At 23.1% G+C, this 17,638-nt stretch overlaps 6 protein-coding genes across 6 annotated transcripts; 3 read left to right on the top strand and 3 right to left on the bottom strand.

The window, feature by feature from the left end:
• Positions 1-170: 170 nt before the first annotated feature.
• Positions 171-3,222, bottom strand: LOC122852675 (adapter molecule Crk). The gene is made up of 3 exons (XM_044152598.1): positions 2,468-3,222; positions 2,045-2,400; positions 171-1,970 (listed from the first exon to the last, which is right to left on the bottom strand). Exons 1-3 carry the CDS (start codon positions 2,500-2,502, stop codon positions 1,483-1,485), a joined length of 879 nt encoding a protein of 292 aa, XP_044008533.1. The 5' UTR covers positions 2,503-3,222; the 3' UTR covers positions 171-1,482.
• A 200-nt stretch (positions 3,223-3,422) lies between these two features.
• LOC122852674 (DIS3-like exonuclease 2) lies at positions 3,423-6,462 on the top strand. The gene is made up of 4 exons (XM_044152596.1): positions 3,423-3,547; positions 3,639-3,945; positions 4,028-5,913; positions 6,001-6,462. Exons 2-4 carry the CDS (start codon positions 3,652-3,654, stop codon positions 6,386-6,388), a joined length of 2,568 nt encoding a protein of 855 aa, XP_044008531.1. The 5' UTR covers positions 3,423-3,547; positions 3,639-3,651; the 3' UTR covers positions 6,389-6,462.
• Positions 6,463-7,201: 739 nt separating this feature from the next.
• LOC122851029 (E3 ubiquitin-protein ligase MARCHF6) lies at positions 7,202-10,757 on the bottom strand. The gene is made up of 3 exons (XM_044150077.1): positions 10,642-10,757; positions 8,560-10,299; positions 7,202-8,518 (listed from the first exon to the last, which is right to left on the bottom strand). The coding sequence occupies exons 2-3, from the start codon at positions 10,197-10,199 to the stop codon at positions 7,633-7,635; spliced, it is 2,526 nt and encodes an 841-aa protein (XP_044006012.1). The 5' UTR covers positions 10,200-10,299; positions 10,642-10,757; the 3' UTR covers positions 7,202-7,632.
• On the bottom strand, positions 10,636-13,184 carry LOC122852673 (thioredoxin, mitochondrial). Its single transcript, XM_044152595.1, has 3 exons — positions 12,841-13,184; positions 12,569-12,692; positions 10,636-12,506 (listed from the first exon to the last, which is right to left on the bottom strand). The coding sequence occupies exons 1-3, from the start codon at positions 12,996-12,998 to the stop codon at positions 12,390-12,392; spliced, it is 399 nt and encodes a 132-aa protein (XP_044008530.1). The 5' UTR covers positions 12,999-13,184; the 3' UTR covers positions 10,636-12,389.
• LOC122852672 (uncharacterized protein C7orf50 homolog) lies at positions 11,234-12,095 on the top strand. The gene is made up of 3 exons (XM_044152594.1): positions 11,234-11,451; positions 11,524-11,737; positions 11,817-12,095. Exons 1-3 carry the CDS (start codon positions 11,234-11,236, stop codon positions 12,093-12,095), a joined length of 711 nt encoding a protein of 236 aa, XP_044008529.1.
• A 955-nt stretch (positions 13,185-14,139) lies between the features above and the next one.
• On the top strand, positions 14,140-14,988 carry LOC122851028 (trypsin-3-like). Its single transcript, XM_044150076.1, has 3 exons — positions 14,140-14,431; positions 14,511-14,765; positions 14,842-14,988. Exons 1-3 carry the CDS (start codon positions 14,198-14,200, stop codon positions 14,986-14,988), a joined length of 636 nt encoding a protein of 211 aa, XP_044006011.1. The 5' UTR covers positions 14,140-14,197.
• The last annotated feature ends 2,650 nt before the right edge of the window (positions 14,989-17,638 follow it).

The raw sequence follows: 17,638 nt of genomic DNA, 5'->3' as shown, positions 1-17,638 counted from the left end.
ATTAAACTTTTAAAAGAATGCCATTTCCTTTTTCACTATTTTCTCTGATTCCAAAGGATTTTGACAATTCATACTTGATTTATATTGTATAAAGTTGGCAAAGTGAAAAATTAATATCTTACATTTGAATGACATATTTATCATAATTAAAAATTAAAAATTCAATAGTATAGATATTTCATTTATTATATTTAAATATAAAAAATCTATTTTAATAATTTTTAGTTAAATTAAATTTTTCTACAGGAAATTTGGATTAAAAATTTGACACATTTATTGTAATATTAAGTGAAAAATATATTGTTCTATTTTGAAGAAGAAAAATGGAAAAAAAAAAAAAAAATGAATTAATTAACATTACATATTTGATTGATAAACTAAATTACATTGTTTTTTTTTTTTATTACAATTATTATTATATCGAGGCCATTAATTCTGGAAGTTTAAATTTTTTTTCTTAATTTTATTCTAATTTTTTTTTTTTTATTTTGAGACTTGTTGATTTCAAATTAATTTTTAAATATTTATATTTCATTTTTAAACCAGCAGTGTGAGACACCCTGCACAAAAAAACAATCACTTAAATGTGACTAGAAGTTTACTTTTAAAAATTAGAATAAAAAAAAAAAAACATAGTAAAATGGGTAAATATATTTATTTATTTTTAAATTATTTGTTAGCATATTGTGCGTCATTAAAAATGTGTAAGCAAGTCATTATAATTTATTTTTTTTATTTACAATCCAATGAAATTATCTAATCTCAAATTGATAATAAAAATAAAATGACAAATTATAAATTAACTGTTTTTTAATAAAATTTTTCGTCTAAAGACAAGCTAAACTTGTTGAAAAAAAAATAAACTAATCCATTTCATACAGGACATCTCATTTTAATGGCAAAAAGCCAAAAAAAAAAGGCTTTGAAGACAACAAACTACTATACATTTATAAGTTTATATATTTATTTATTTTTTTTTAAGTCTTCTTTTCGTTTGGAAAAAGAAAAAAAGAAGATCTCCAATGGCCAAGTATTTATTATTCTGAATATATATATCTCAACTAAATATTATCTTGCAATGATTATTAAAAAATATAAATTATATCGACATGGAATTTCTGTACATTGATTAAAATCCACGCTAATATTTCTAAATATTATTACATTAATATTTTAAATTAATAAAATAAAATAAAAATATAATTATTATTTTATAAATATTATACGTTTATTATTATTTTCTTTTTTTGTTCTTTTTTTAAATTATCAAATCAATGTTTGTCTTTAGTTTTGGTAACAACAACCCATACACAAAGATGATAATAATTTTTATTGCATTAATGTTTTATTAATTTTTCTATTTCTCTTTTAATTTTTTTTTGTTATTACTATTATTATTAATATAATGATGACAGAATAATTAATTAGCTAATTACTGTTTAATAATAATAATAATTTTTTAAAAAAGCAGAAATAATGTCTTTAAATATCTTGATTATCATCGACAGTCTCATTATCAACAAATTCAACATGAGTAAATGGAAAATGACCAATTTTACCATGTAATTCACCTTCCCATTGACCATTAATATTTGTTTTAGTAACTTTAATCATATCACCAACCTCTAATTTAAGTGCTGTTTTATCATATGCATTTGGTACACGTGCTTGTTTAACTTTAGCAAATGCTGGTAATGTTCTTTGTATATTTGAACGACGTGATGTTACTTGTTGTTGTTGTTGTGGTGTATCTACTTGTGATGGTGGTACTACTATTGGTATTGAATTTGATGCTGATGAACTACCACTACTTGATGTATCTTGTCTAGTATTATTTAATTCTGTAATTATTAAACTATCCTCATCATATTTTTGAACATATGGTACTGGTACTAATCCAGTTTGTCCAAGATTATTTTTTGCTGTCCACCATTGTTCTTCATCTTTAGTTACAATTGTCAATATTTCACCTGTAAATTATTATTATATTATATATAAATTATCATGTTTTAAATAAATAAAGACAATAGCCAATTATTGGTACCTTTTTTAAATGGCAAATCATCTGGATCATTTCCTTCAAAATCATATTTTGCAATAAGTTTTTGTACTTTTTTGGGTGCTGGTCTAATTAATGGTGTTGTATCTAAATAATGTAACTTATAAAATGCCAATAAATTTGGTATATCTGGAAATATTTGATCACCAATACGATAACGTATTTGATCAGCCTGTTGAATTTTATTGATAATATAGTGACTGACTTTACTGTCTTCTCTAACACATAATACAAAATCACCATGTATTGATGTACTGTCACGTACTAAAAAAACTCCACCTTCTTTTTCACCCATCAATAAATCAGATGCATCTTGACGTGACATTGCACCAAAATACCAACTGTAAAAAAATATTTTTATCAATTAATTTATATGAATAATTATTATGTATTTTATTTATTTATTACCTGGCTTTGTCATACTGATCAAATTGTGCAGCCATGATTAACAAATTATTTGTCTTGATATTTTGTTGGCTTAATAATAATTAAAGAATCAATTTAAATATTAACTGTTGTTTTTGTTTTAAATGTTAATGTGTCTCCTACTAATTTCAACTAACTCATCACAATTATTATTTTTTTTCCTTCTTACTCATTCCTTATTATTCATCACTAATTAAAAAATAGATAAAAGCAAACTGTTGCATAGAATAAATAATACAAAAAATATATATCACTCAACTTAATATAATTTAATATATAGGTATTTTGTTCTATTTTAAATTAGCCAAGTTTATGATAAAGTTAACCTTCAAAATATGGCACTTGATTTTCAACAAAAATTAATCAATTATGTCTTTATATTAGATCAATGATTATTTTTACAATATATTTATGTCAAACATGCTGCACTGATTATCTTTTTCTTTCTCATTTATAATTATCAATTTTATTGAAAAAAAAAAAAAAATTAACTTGTGTATATTTTTTGAAAATAAGACAATAAAAATGTCACATTATTTATTTTTTATTTTTTATAAATACTTAGTATTCATTTAATATGTAGCTTGTATTAACATGTAGGTATAAACTTTTATTTATTATTTTAAAATAATATTAATATAGTTTATTTATTTTAATTAATAACACTATTTTATTTAATTCAAGTGTAAAATTCCGACAGTAACAAGACGCATCAATACAGTCACTTATACAGCTATAATTTAACCATTGATTATGTATGTGTAATTAGAAGTACTTCAAAAAAAAAAAATATAATAACTTTTACAAAAACATCATTGAAATGGTTGCCTTCTTTGCCAGCTTTGTTTTTTTTTTTTTTTTGGTGTGGTAATATGACAGCCATTTTTATCAACTCGAGAATAATAATAATATCAATAATATTAATCATCATCAAAATAATAATAAATAATTAAAAATAAAAGAAATATAAATTTGTCATTAGGTGATTAATATTTCATTACAAACTTTTGTGTCATATTTAGAGAGTCATTTTTGTTTCATCTACAGTTTAATTGTTTATTGGTAAGAATATAAATTTATATTATTATTAAAATGATTTTTGATGAATAAATACTGATAATTATTTGTTTGTTATTTGTTATGATTTTTAAAGATACTATTTAAAAATGGATAAGGATTCAGTTCAAGATAAGACAAATGTCCAGGAACCTCTTGATAAAAAAAACCGTCGTGGTAAAAGAGGATCAAGAAATGGCAAAAAATTATCTGATAAAGTTGAAACAATTAATAATAAAAATTCAAGGAATAAATTAACTGAAATAAAACAAAATTTTGTTGATAAATCATCACAAATGAAAAATAAAAAATTCAAGAAAATTAAAGATGATTCATCAAGGAATAATAATGAAAACTTTCCATATTCAAAAAAAAATAAAACATCTAACAGTTTTAAGAAAAAAGTAATATTTATTTATTTAAAAAATTAATATTTGTTTTATTAAAATTAATTGATAATTAATATGTATTTATTTAATATTTCAGACATTAAAAAAAGCACCTGAAAGAAAAGAATCAAAATTGTATAATAATTTGGTAAAAAGCTTATCACAAATGGATATTAAAAAAAACGATAATAAAAATGATAAAAATAATGATAATTTTACATTTCCAAAAACAATAAAAAGAAATGAAATGAAAAAAATATTAAAACAACAAATTAATAATACAGAAAAAGAATATATTACTGGAACAATTAAAATAAATAATATATTTTCACGTTATGCATATGTGTCAATTGATGATAAAAATATTAACGATGATATTCTGATTGAGGGTTATCGTGATAGAAATAGAGCAATGGAAAAAGATGTTGTTGTTGTTGAATTAAAACAAAAAACCAATTGGATACAAAAATCAAATGGTAATTATCAAAAAACAGCAAAAGTTGTTTGTATTTTAGAAAAAGTACATACAAGAAAAGCTATTGGTATACTTGAAAATCATGATGAAGTTATAAAATTTCGTCCACGTGATCCAAAATTTCCAATATTAACAATTGATACAGAAACATTACCAGATAATTATGATAAAAATAAAATATTTATGGCTAAAATTAAAAATTGGTCAGCTCCAAATTTTTGTACTGGTAAAATATTATCAATTGTTGGAAATATTGGTGATTTTGATGTTGAAACAGAAGCAATATTATTAGAAAATGGTCTTGATGTAACACCATATGATGATGAATTAATGAAAGATATTCCATCAATTGATTATCAACTATCAAATGATGATTTTAAAGAACGTGAAGATTTACGTAATAATTGTATATTTACAATTGATCCAGCAACAGCTGTTGATTTAGATGATGCTGTATCATGTGAAAAATTAAATAATGGAAATTATAAAGTTGGTGTACATATTGCTGATGTTACACATTTTTTAAAAACAAATACAAAAATTAATGAGAGAATATCAAAACGTGCAACAACTATTTATTTAGTTAACAGAGTTTATCATATGTTACCAAAATCGCTGTGTCAATTATGTTCATTATCACCTGGTAATGATAAACTTGGATTTTCAATAATATGGGAAATGACACCAGATGCACAAATAATTAGTCATAAATTTTCAAAAACAATTATAAATTCATCATGTCAAATGTCATATGAACAAGCACAAAAATTAATTGATAATAATAAATTAAAAATTAACGAATTTAATGATAAATTAAATATTAAAAATGGATATAAAATTAATGACTTATCAATTATTGTTAATGATTTATATAAATTATCAAAAATATTACGTAATAAAAGATTTAATGATGGTGCATTAAAAATTGATCAGCCAAAAATTCATGTTGTTTTGGATGAATCAACAAAACTTCCAGTAACATATAAACTTGAAGAAAGACTTGATAGTAATAATCTCATTGAAGAATTTATGTTATTAGCAAATATGACTGTTGCTAAACATATTTATAAAAAATTTCCAAATACTGCATTATTACGTCATCATAATCCACCAAAAGAAATTAATATAACACGTACATTTAATAGTCTTCGTAATTTTGGTATTAATTTAAATACAAATTCAGCTGGTGAATTACAAGCTAGTATAGAAAAATTAAGACCAATTGATGATGATAATGATGAATTTAAAGTTGAAAATTTTTTTATACAAAGTAGAATGATGGTTATACAAACATTATGTGCACAATCAATGATGAGAGCTAATTATATTTGTTCTGGTAATATGGATGATGAATTATTATTACATCATTATGCATTAAATGTACCATTTTATACACATTTTACATCGCCTATTAGAAGATATGCTGATTGTATTGTACATAGATTATTGTATTCGTCATTGACTGGTGAACCAATGCCAACTGATTGGTCATCAGAATTATGCACAAGGTAAATTGTATTTTTATTTAATATTTACTTTATTATTTGCAACAATTATTTATCAAATTACTGATGATGTTTATTTTGAATTAACAGGCTGGCAAATAATTGCAATCATATGAAGAATAATGCCAAAAATGCACAAGAAAAAAGTACAGAGTTATATTTTGCTCAACTTGTTGGACAAAATGGACCAACTGAAACACTTGCCGTTGTTATGTATATCAAGGAACAAAGTATTGATGCTATACTGTGTCATGTTGGTATGACAATTAAAATTGAATTATCAAATGTTAAAAATGATGCTACTGTTAATTATACAAATGATGATTCAATACCAACAATAACTGTTAAATGGAATACAGATGAAGTTGAACAAGTTATTAATGTATTTTCTATTATTCGTGTTAATATTAGTAAACATCCAAAAAATTACAGTCTTCGAACAACATTATTACCTCCAAAATTTTGTAATTCTGAATAACAGAAATGCAATATTATTATATTTTTATTTTTTATTAAATTATAATAAAAATTAAAGAAATATTTCTAATTTAATAATTGTTTTATTTTAAAATTAATACCAATTTCATACATCCAAATAATTAATTATTAATAATTTCTGAGCTCAGTAGTTTTGGGATTTAATTAAATTTAATTAACAAAAATTTGTTTTTTTTTTTTATTTTATTTTTATTATTGACATTAAATTAGAAGTTTACATAAATTTATTTTATTTTCTTACTAGATCACAATTTTATTTTCTTATCTTTCATTCATTTTTTTTTTTTTTTTCACTTGAAATATATATTTATTCAAACGATACTTAGAAATAAATTTTTTAAGTAAATATTTATTATTATTTATGTGATAAATATTTTTATTATTAGTATTTTTATTAAATATAGAATATTACAATCTGAATATTGAATTAATGTATACTTTCTTCAAAATTAATAGACTGAATTTTTTTTTTTTAAATGTATGTTATACATGGAAGTAATTTGCATGCTTTTTTAATTAATTAGCTATTTTTTTTTCACCATATAATATGTATTTTAATAATTATATTTAATAGAAATTATAAAAACAATGCTATTGTGCAACTAAAAAATAAAAACCACAAACTAATCTTTCAATTTTTTTCATTTATAAATCAAATCTTCTTTTATTCTTCTTCTTTTTCGCAATTAAAAAAAAAAAAAAAAAAAAAAAACAGTCTTTATTATTTATTCAGCATTGCTTACATAATTAATATTAAAATAATAATAATATAATTTTATATACTATAATTTTTAATTATTTTTTTGAGGTCTGGATTTTTTTAAAGTAAAATGAAAAAAAAAGTTCCAACAATACTTTTCTTGTACTTCCACATTTACCTATATAAATATTTATTTTTTGATAAATTAATTGAAGATTATTCAATCAACCAATAGTACGCACTTGATAATAATTAAAGCTTTGCTAAATATTATTTTTTTTTTTTTGTAAAACATCAAATAATTTTTTTAAATTTCATTTTCTAAATTTTTATTATTATTATTGTTATTAATTAAACAGTGATATATAAGAATGTACACGAAGCTAAATCTAATTGTTGGATCGTCTTTTTTTTTTTTGAAGTATTACTCTTGTTTTATTTATTAATAATAATAATATATTTTTAATATAATTTTATTTGTGTGAATGTATTCATTAAAAAAAAAAAACAAAGAAAAAATGTCGTTAACTTGATTTTTGTGTTTGTTGTTGTTGTTGTTGTTGTTGTTTTCGATGATGTTCATAATTAACAAGTCTTTGACCAACCAAATATTTATCATTTTTAATGTGTTCATATAATTTTTTAAATTGTCGTATGTGAAATGTAACAAGTACACCAACTAAAATAATAAGTAATAAAAATGGATAAAGACGTCTTGCAATAAGTATTTGTGTTTGTAAATTTGTTATAAATAATGGTATAATACCATATGCAATTGCATATGGTATTGCAAGTGCAAGACCAAATACACAAATAACTGGTGATGCTAATTCAGTTATAATAAATTTAAGATCCATTTCACGTACACCATCATTATATGCACGTTCAATTGCTAAACGTAAACGCCATTCTGGTCCCATCATTGTTATTGCTGTTGCAATTTTAGTATATAGTACACCAAGTGCCCAATCTTGCCATATAAATAATATTGGATTTTGATCAAGTGGTACACGTAATGGTACAACAACAACAAGTTCTAATAATAGACCAAATAATAATGGTATAACACCAACTAATAATATAAATGCAATTGATGCACGTGCACTAATCATTGCCCAGTGTTTAATACGATCAATAATTGCTCTACGTCCACGTGGTAACCATGAAAATGCTAATGCTAAACCACGAGCTGCTGCCCAACAAACATATGTACCACATGCAACTGTATATATTTCATGTACACGTCCAGAAAATACAACCATTGCTTGACCAACACTGTCAACATGTAAAACTGGTGGTAAAACTGGTGGTGATGGTGCTGGTGCACCAACCATCCATAATGCCATAACACGTCTACCCAACCAAACTGGTAATGTCATTGCAATTAAACTTGCAATAACAAGTGATGCTCTAAACATTCTGTAATTATATAAATTTTATATGTATCTTACTTGAGTGTCACATGTATGTAATAAGCAAGCATCTGATTATAATTAATAATATAACTGTACCAAATTCTTCTAGCATGTCTTAATATTGGAAGATGTATCATTTCTTGTATTGGTGAAAAATCAGGATCATTTAAATTTCTCAAAAACCATAATACACCTGGTCTCAATACTTCTCTCAATAATAATATAAATGATGCAAAATAATAAATATAAACCATACCAACAAGCCAATGTATAAACATACATGTACCAGGTGCAATTCTAAATGCTGATTCACGATCTTTTAATGTTGCATCAAACATTGCTAATGAACATATATCTAACCACCATCCACAAACAAGTGGTAATACACCAATTTCAACAACTGATAATAATGATACTTTAACAACAACATAACATAAACCAAGAATTCTTTGTGAACGTTGTAATCCAAATATTGCAGCAAGTGTATGAAGTATAACAAGTGTACCACCAATAACACCATAACCACATAATGTTGTAACAAGACCTTCAAAATGTGATGCAGCAGCAAATTCTTCAAGACCACTTGCAACAATAGCAATATGTCCAATATTATATGGACAAAATGCAAATACAAGTATAAATAATGTATTTAATGATATAACCCAAAAAACATGCTCAAGAAATACTAATGAACCATCAAGACCAAGTAATCTTTCCCATGTTAATTCTTCAGCTGGTCTATTCCAATCAATTTGATCCCAATTTTGTTCTTCAGCTTCACCTTGTCCTGGTGCTTGATCTTGTACTTGTCCATCACCCCATCCATCATCAACACCAGCACCATCATCAACATCAGCATTATTATTGTTATTGTTGTTGTTGTTGTTGTTATTATTGTTATTAGCATTATCATTACCATCAACAGCAGCAGCAGCTGCTGCTGCATCAACTATTGGATTATTTTGTTGATTATTATCACCAATTTCACGATACAATGGTTGTTGTTCATTATTAGCTTGTTGTTCATCAACAAATGGTGGTACATTATTATTATCATTTAAATCTGGTTGTACTTGATCATCAACAATTAATTGTGCTTGTTGATTATCAACTTGTGGTTGTTGTACATCACGTTCAAGCCAATCAGGACCACCAGCATGTAATATTTGTTCTCTTAGCCATACAAGACCAATAAATGCAAATAATGTACATGTTACAACAAAACAACCATGAAATACATCTGATGATATATTTTCAGTTGATAACATATCCATTGGTAATGACATAATACGTACAAGATCAAGTGAACCACTAAATAATGCACGATATGTACGACATGCTGTTAATGGTACAAGTCCCAACCAAGCAACAGCAACTAATGTATAATGTAGCCAATATTTAACTGCTGTTACAATACTTGATACTAAACCACCAACAACATCACGTATTGGTAAACGACGTGGCATATCTGGACTATATATTGGAGTAAATGAAAATCTATGACCACATAATTCACAATATTCTTTTCGTGAATATCTCATCCATTGAACAAGACATTCTTGATGAATCCATTTTATACTACCAGTACATATACAAGGATGAAATAGTGGTCTATCTGAAAGACCTTCTGATCGACACACCCTGCATATATCTGCGCTTAACATGTCCTCCGTCATGTTGATGGTATTTTTTTAAACAAAGGTACTTTTAAATTCCCCGATAATTTTGTTATTTTGCTGTTAGCTTTGCCGTGTTTTTTTTTTTTTTTACACAAGCCTGAAAAAGAGTAGATCAAGTGTTATGATTAACAAGCTTGTTATGATTATTGTCAGTATTTTAAAAATTAAATATTCATGATAATTAGAATAATCAGGTTAATAAAATCAAATGACCTTTAAACTTTTTTAAATGGTAATTATACATTAAGGATGACAAAAAAAAAGGTTAGATAAATATTGAAGGGGAAAATATATAGGTAATTTTTTTTCATTTTATTGCTTTAGATTATGTTGTGAATTGTGATTGATAAAGGTTGAAATTTTAATTGAAATTTATGCATTGAAAGTTGTTGGTTTTATTGAGTTATTATTTAAATTATGTATTGTTAATAATACTTACTCAAATAAGTTTATATTATTGATGGAAAAACAAATAATCAAAAATTATATTGGAAAATATTGGAAATGTCTCTTCAACAATTCACCACCAGCTGTTTCTTGATGACATCTTCAGGCTGGTGGAAATCAGTCTTACCAACTTCGTCATGTTGGTATAATTGATTGATTTTTTTTTTCTTCGAACTCATTTCAAACTGTTTCAAACCAAACAAAATTTAATAAAAAAAATAAAAAAAAATAAAATAATAATTCTAGATTAAAAACGCGTGTCTCTTGTCAAATAATTTTATTAAAAATACGTGACAATTGTTATTTAATAAATAATTAAAATATTCAATTAAATATTGTGTCAATAAAATTATTATTTTGATTGTGATATTTATTTATGTTGTAATATTATTTAAAAATTTATTTGTTTACAAATTTGAGGTTAAATCCAACACGTTGAACAGAGCGGTGAAATTAAAAAAAAACAATTGATTACAGGTAAATTGTTGTGTTTATGCTTAAAATAAATAAATAAATTTATTTAATTTTTTTTTATAAATATCTATATGAAGCTATGATTTAATGAATTTATATTATTTTTAGAAATGGCTAAAAATTCAAGTACCAATCTTACTATTCAGTCAGATGTTAAAATTGAAAAAACATCTAAAAAAAATAAAAAAGCTAAAATCATTGATGAAGAAAAAGAAATAGCTCAAGTTGAAAGTAAATCAATGTCAAAGAAAGTAAAAAGAAAATCAAAATCAAATGATGATATCATTGCTGATACAAGTCCACCAAAAAAATTAAAAAAAGGAAAAAGGTTTGTTGATTCTTTTTTCATTTAATGTAAAAATAAAATAAATTATTAAATTTTATATTTTTTTTTTGTTAGTAAAAAAAACAGTGCTGAAGAAGAAACACCAAAAGAAGAAGAAGAAGAAGATAATGAAAATGAACAATTTGATGATACCAATGATGATGTTAAAAAACCAAAACCACCATCAAAAAGATTATTAAAAAAACAAAGATTTGAGCAACAAGAGCTTGATAAAAAAGAAGCTAGTAGACTTGATACAATGTCCAAAGCCTTAGAATACGTATCAATTGTAAGAATAAATTAATAGATATACTTTTTATAGTTAATTTTTATTTAATTAATTACATTGTTTTTTTTTTTTTCAACAGTGGAAACACTCAAAGAATACCTGGAAATTTGAAAAACTCAAACAAATTTGGCTAATGGAGAATCTTCTTGATGAAAATTCCGTTCCAAAAACACTATTTCCAACAGTATTGGAGTATTTTGAAGGATGCAAAGGCATGGCAAGAGAAACATTATTAAAAAAAGCAATGAGTGTTATTAAAAAACATGAAAAAAATGTTGAAGAATCAGAAGATGCTGAAGAAACTGTTGAATACATACGTGCTAGAGAATTATTACAAGCATTACCAACAGAAACATAAAAAAATTAATAAATAATTATCAAATAATAACTCATTAAATCCGTAGTAATTTTGGATTTAACATTAATTAAAAAAAAAAAACAATTAAAAACAATCAACGTCTTATATACCAATTGTTAATTTGTGGATCAAAAAAAAAAAAAAAAAAAATACTTTGAATAATCAGCAAAGTTAAATATACGTCAAACAAAATAAACTTTTTTTTTTATTGAAACAGTTAATTGTTTATTAATAATTTACTAGTTAATTATTAAATTATTTTATTGAATAAAAAAAACAATTAATTTTAGTTATTTAAGGATCAGCATATTTATTGACAAATGTACGAAGTTTGTCAGTATCTTGTAATCCAACAATTCTATCTAAAACTTTACCATCTTTCATGGCAATTAAAACTGGAACAGATTCAACCTGTAATTTAAATTATTGTTTTAACTTTGGGTAGTTATTTATTTTAATTATAAATAATTTACCTTGTAATCAAGAGCAAGATCAGTATGTTCATCAATATCAACTTTTGCAAGTAAAATTTTTCCTTGTTTTTCAGCAATTACTGACTCTAAACGTGGTGTCAATGCACGACAAGGATTACACCATCTAGAAAATGAATTATTATTATTATTAATTAATACGTTGCTTAGAAAAATTGATTATTGTTAATTTATTTATTCAAATTGTTTAAACAGATCAATGACTAAAATGTGGTGAAATTATTATTTTCTAATTTAATTATGTGTAATCTTACGTAGCAAAAAAATCAATGATTACTGGAACTTTTGAATTTTTAACACGTTCAATAAAATCTTTGTTGTCTTGTACTTTGAATGCTGGTGATGTTGCTGCACTTGAAAATGCTCTCACCTCCATACCAGCACGTATAATTTTTGAACTTATTCTCAACATTGTTTAATAAAAATTTTTTTATTACTAATGCAAAGTAAATAATCAATACGTTTAATTTATGTGTTTGAGTTTATTGTGTAATTTAATACAACGCAATTAATGCAATATTATTCAATTATTAATACACATTGAGTAATCAGCAAAAATTATTAAAAACGACATGCCAACTTGAAGAAATCAAAAATCAGCTGATCACAGAGTGAATAGACAGTACTACCAACATAGAACAAAAAAATTCTAATGATTATTATTTATATTTTAATCAATATATGAAAACGATTCTTTTTTTTTATTTTTAATTAAAAATTTATTTTTTTTTATTAAATTTTAAAATTACTATTAACTAAAAAAATTGACTGATAAATTTTGTCTTATTATTGATATTTTTTATTTGAAAAAAGAAAATAATGAAAAACAAAATTATTGTCTGTTTATAATAATTTAAAAATGAAAGTTAATTACTTATTTATAATGTCAAGTAAAAAAAAAAAAAAAACCATAAAACAGATAATTAGTTTATTAAAAAAAAATTTTTTAATAACAAGTTTCACTTCTAAGTATTATGAGACAAACAATTTATTATTTTTTAATTTACAAAGTCATTGATAGAAAACAATAGTAATAAAAATAAAAAATAATAACAATTTTTTATTGTTATATATTTAGAAAAAGTTAAATTACAGCAAAAAGATATTAAATTATTTTTTCGTTTAAAAAAATTTTCTTTTCTTATTTAAAAAAAAATAATAATATTCACTTGAAATTATTTGATATTTGATCATCATACTAATATCAAAATTTGTACAATGAAATAAATTTTTGTAATGTTTACCATCAACAAGATAAAAGCATGAACATCATTTCGTAAATTGATAACATTTAAATTAAATAATGATAATTGTTTTGTCTAAAAGTGAAGAAACATTTAAAAAATTTTCAAATAATTCTACATAAATATTTTGACTATACACGAATAAGCAGCAGTTTAAATTAAAATGATTAAAAAAATACTGTTATTTTTTATTTTTATAATATTCGGTGAGTATCTTAGTCAATATTTAATATAAATATATAATTATATGATAAAAAATTGTTGTAAAAAATATAAATTTACAGTTGTAAATGGAAAAGTATCAAAAAAAATTAAAGGAGGCACATTGATATCAACTGATATTATAAATTGGCAAGTATCAATACAAATGCGAAGTACACATATTTGTAGTGGCATTATAATAAATTCACGACATATTTTGACATCGGCAAGTTGTGTTGTTTTGGATAAATCAGTTTTTTTTGCAAATATTAAAATTCGTGCTGGCTCAAATGATCTTCTAGATGATCAATATGCTTGTTATCGTGATGTCTCATCAATAATCATTCATCCTGATTTCAATATGAAAAATTTTTGGGATAACGATATTTCCATACTCGTAGTAAGAATATTTTTATGTCAATAAATTTAATTTTGTAAAAACTATATTGATTATTAATCTTTAATTAATTTGTATATAGCTTTCAAAAGAATTAACATTAAATGGATATACTATTGATATCGGAAGATTTTCAAAACGTAGAACAATTAAGGAACGACTTGCAGTGACTGGATGGGGTCGTGATATTTCAAATGATTTTTCAATTTCACATTATCTTCGAAAAATTTACATTCAAAGACTGAGACCTGTCCAATGCCAAAATCTTATGAAAAGATTTTTCAATGACAATCAAGGTTGTGCTTATGGACATCCAAAAACAACTTCAGTAACACAGGTTATTATTTTATTACAAAATAAATATATATTTTTATAATTATGCATTTAATTTAAAATATAATTTTATTTTAAAGGGTGATAGTGGGGGTCCCTTATTGCGCAATTTTGAAATCATTGGAATTGTTTCTGTTTTTTCAATTACGCTGGAAAGACAACCATTCGTATTCATAAAAGTTGAAGAATATCTCAGATGGATTGATCTTATGACAATTCTTTATTGAATAAATTTAATAACAATAATTTTATAATGAAGGATGAACGAATTAAAAAAAAAGAAAGAACTATACTTTATGTATTTTTAATTTAATTTTTATATTTTTTCAAGGTATTGTTTAGACAATTTATTATACATAGATAATGTCAACTATACAGATGAGGAAAAAAAAGATAATTTGAATTTAAAAAAAAAATAAATAACCATTATCTTGGTGTGATATTCATCAAGTGTTTTTAACCGACATAAAGATAATTGTTTCATTCAAACTATAACACACAATGTATTTCATATATTTACTCACATCTATCAACACAAAATACATGAAAAATTTTTTAAATATACATACACACCAATCATCAACAAGAAAAAAATATTTCTGACGTAACAATTATAATCATTGTCGATTGCGTGAACCAGCTTGATAAATTTAAACAAATTAAACTCAAGTTTTTTTTGTTTTTTTATTTTCTAAATTTATGTTCTAAAATTACACATAGTAAAATAAAAATTAATTAATTTTATTTGATATATTATGTGCAATTTTTTCTCAATTATTTCAATGAAAATAAAATTATATTTAATAATCATTACAGTTAATTATTTAAAAATTATTCCTTGTAAACGCAATGAAAAATAAAATAAATTAAACTTTTTAAAATGTATTAATTTAATGTTTATAAATAAAATTAATTTTTAGTAATTAACAACATTAATGCACATAAATAATAATAAATTAAATAGTTTAAAAAATGATTAAATAAATGAGTAAAATTTCAATATAAAATATCAAATTGCGATGGATTATTTAAGATAATTTAAAAGTAGTCTTAGTAATACGTATATCTACTTCAAGGTTAAATTAAATTATGTAAAAATAAATAAGTAAATGTATATAGAAAAAAATATTGCAATATTGCTGGCATCTGGTATTTTTTTTCAGTGCATTATTATCTTGTCGTCAAGGACACTATTTAAATAAATCAACGTAATGGCTGCAGAACCGATCGATGATGATACTTAAATATCTCTTCAAATGATCATTAATAATTTATAATTTTAACAATGACTTAATGAACAAATATTATTTATTAAAATTTGTTAAATATAAACATTGAAAAAAATCAATTTTACTTGACACGTCTTGCAATCGTGATATTTACTGACCTAATTATTTTTAATTTCTCAACAATTTTCATCTCATTTTTTTGTATTTTTTAAATTTTCTTATCATCAAATATGATTATTATTTATATATATATTTTATAATAATTATATTTGTTTATTTTCATCTTCAAGGATGATAATGTCATGACACGCCTTCATGATCATTCAGATTGATGATAATTATGTACAACATCAATGTACTTTTGATAGACTTATAAAGGAAACAAGAAAATTACTTCATCAAGTACTTGGTATTAATTTACATTTCCTATATACTACTATTTAAATAATCAAACAAATAAAAAATAATTTTATATATCTATTTGCATTTTACATCCATAGATGTTTTACAATTTTATTCGCAATACATGTTACCATAACAACCATTTCATCCTATTTTATTTAACAGCAAACCCCACATTGGTCATCACCCCATCAACCCTCTTTTCATTCAACAAGACTTCATTATTTTTCAACCCCATACTGCGTTTTTCATTTTATCTTTCACCCAGAGATAAATATCTCTCGGAGTAGTTTATTACATATAGGGTGACATAGAAAAACTTAACGGCTGTTAAATATATATATATCTTTTTTTTTTCATTGTAGTAAAAAAAAATAAAATAAATTATAATGAAATTTATTATTTTCTTAAAAGCTCTTTTGAAATATATTTTTATTTTAATAACTATTTATAAATATAATCTTTATATGTTATTTATTTTTTTAAATAAACATATTTTTATTTTTTTCTTATGTTAGTCACACTATATTATTTGTATTGATATATTATTGTTGCAAAAATAAACTATAGTAAAAAAAAAAAATTTTTTTTAAATTAATAATCATAAAGAAAATAATCTAAATATTTTATTTTTTTATTTTATCGACATTGCATTTCAATAGTAACATTAAATTTTCTATGTAATCATTGGTTATTGTTACAAAATAACGACTTAACAATTCAGACGTATGTCGATAATAAAAATATTATAAATAAATTCCTAGAATATGTATTTAAAAAATGAATCAATCATTTGTACTTATTTTATTATTTTTAATAATTTACTGTTTTAAATAAAGGTGGATCAATCATGACTTTGTTACATTTATTTACGACAAGTGTTAAATTTAAAATTGCAAGAAAATTAAAAGAATATAAAAAGTCGATAAGACATTGACTACATTGACTTGCTTTGACTCATCACGAACATACATATTTTGTCTTACAAAATTATCTGTTTCATGTGTATTTGTTTGTACAATACATACACTGTAAATATTTAAAATTCAAAAACACTTATCTTTGATATACCCCTTCTTGATCTCATTGAATTACTAAATTTTGTTTAATTTTATTTACACTTTTATATGTATAAAATATTTAATAGCTGATTTATAATTTATTAGATGAATCGCATGTTTTACCCAATGACCCAATTCAATATATTTTTCGTTATTTTTATTTTTCCCTGTTATAACAAGGTCAA

The sequence above is a fragment of the Aphidius gifuensis genome, linkage group LG3 (assembly GCF_014905175.1).
Source record: "Aphidius gifuensis isolate YNYX2018 linkage group LG3, ASM1490517v1, whole genome shotgun sequence".
Classification (NCBI taxonomy): domain Eukaryota; kingdom Metazoa; phylum Arthropoda; class Insecta; order Hymenoptera; family Braconidae; genus Aphidius; species Aphidius gifuensis.
The sequence above is the reverse complement of the archived record's forward strand: the minus strand, read 5'-3'. Positions and strand labels throughout refer to the sequence as shown.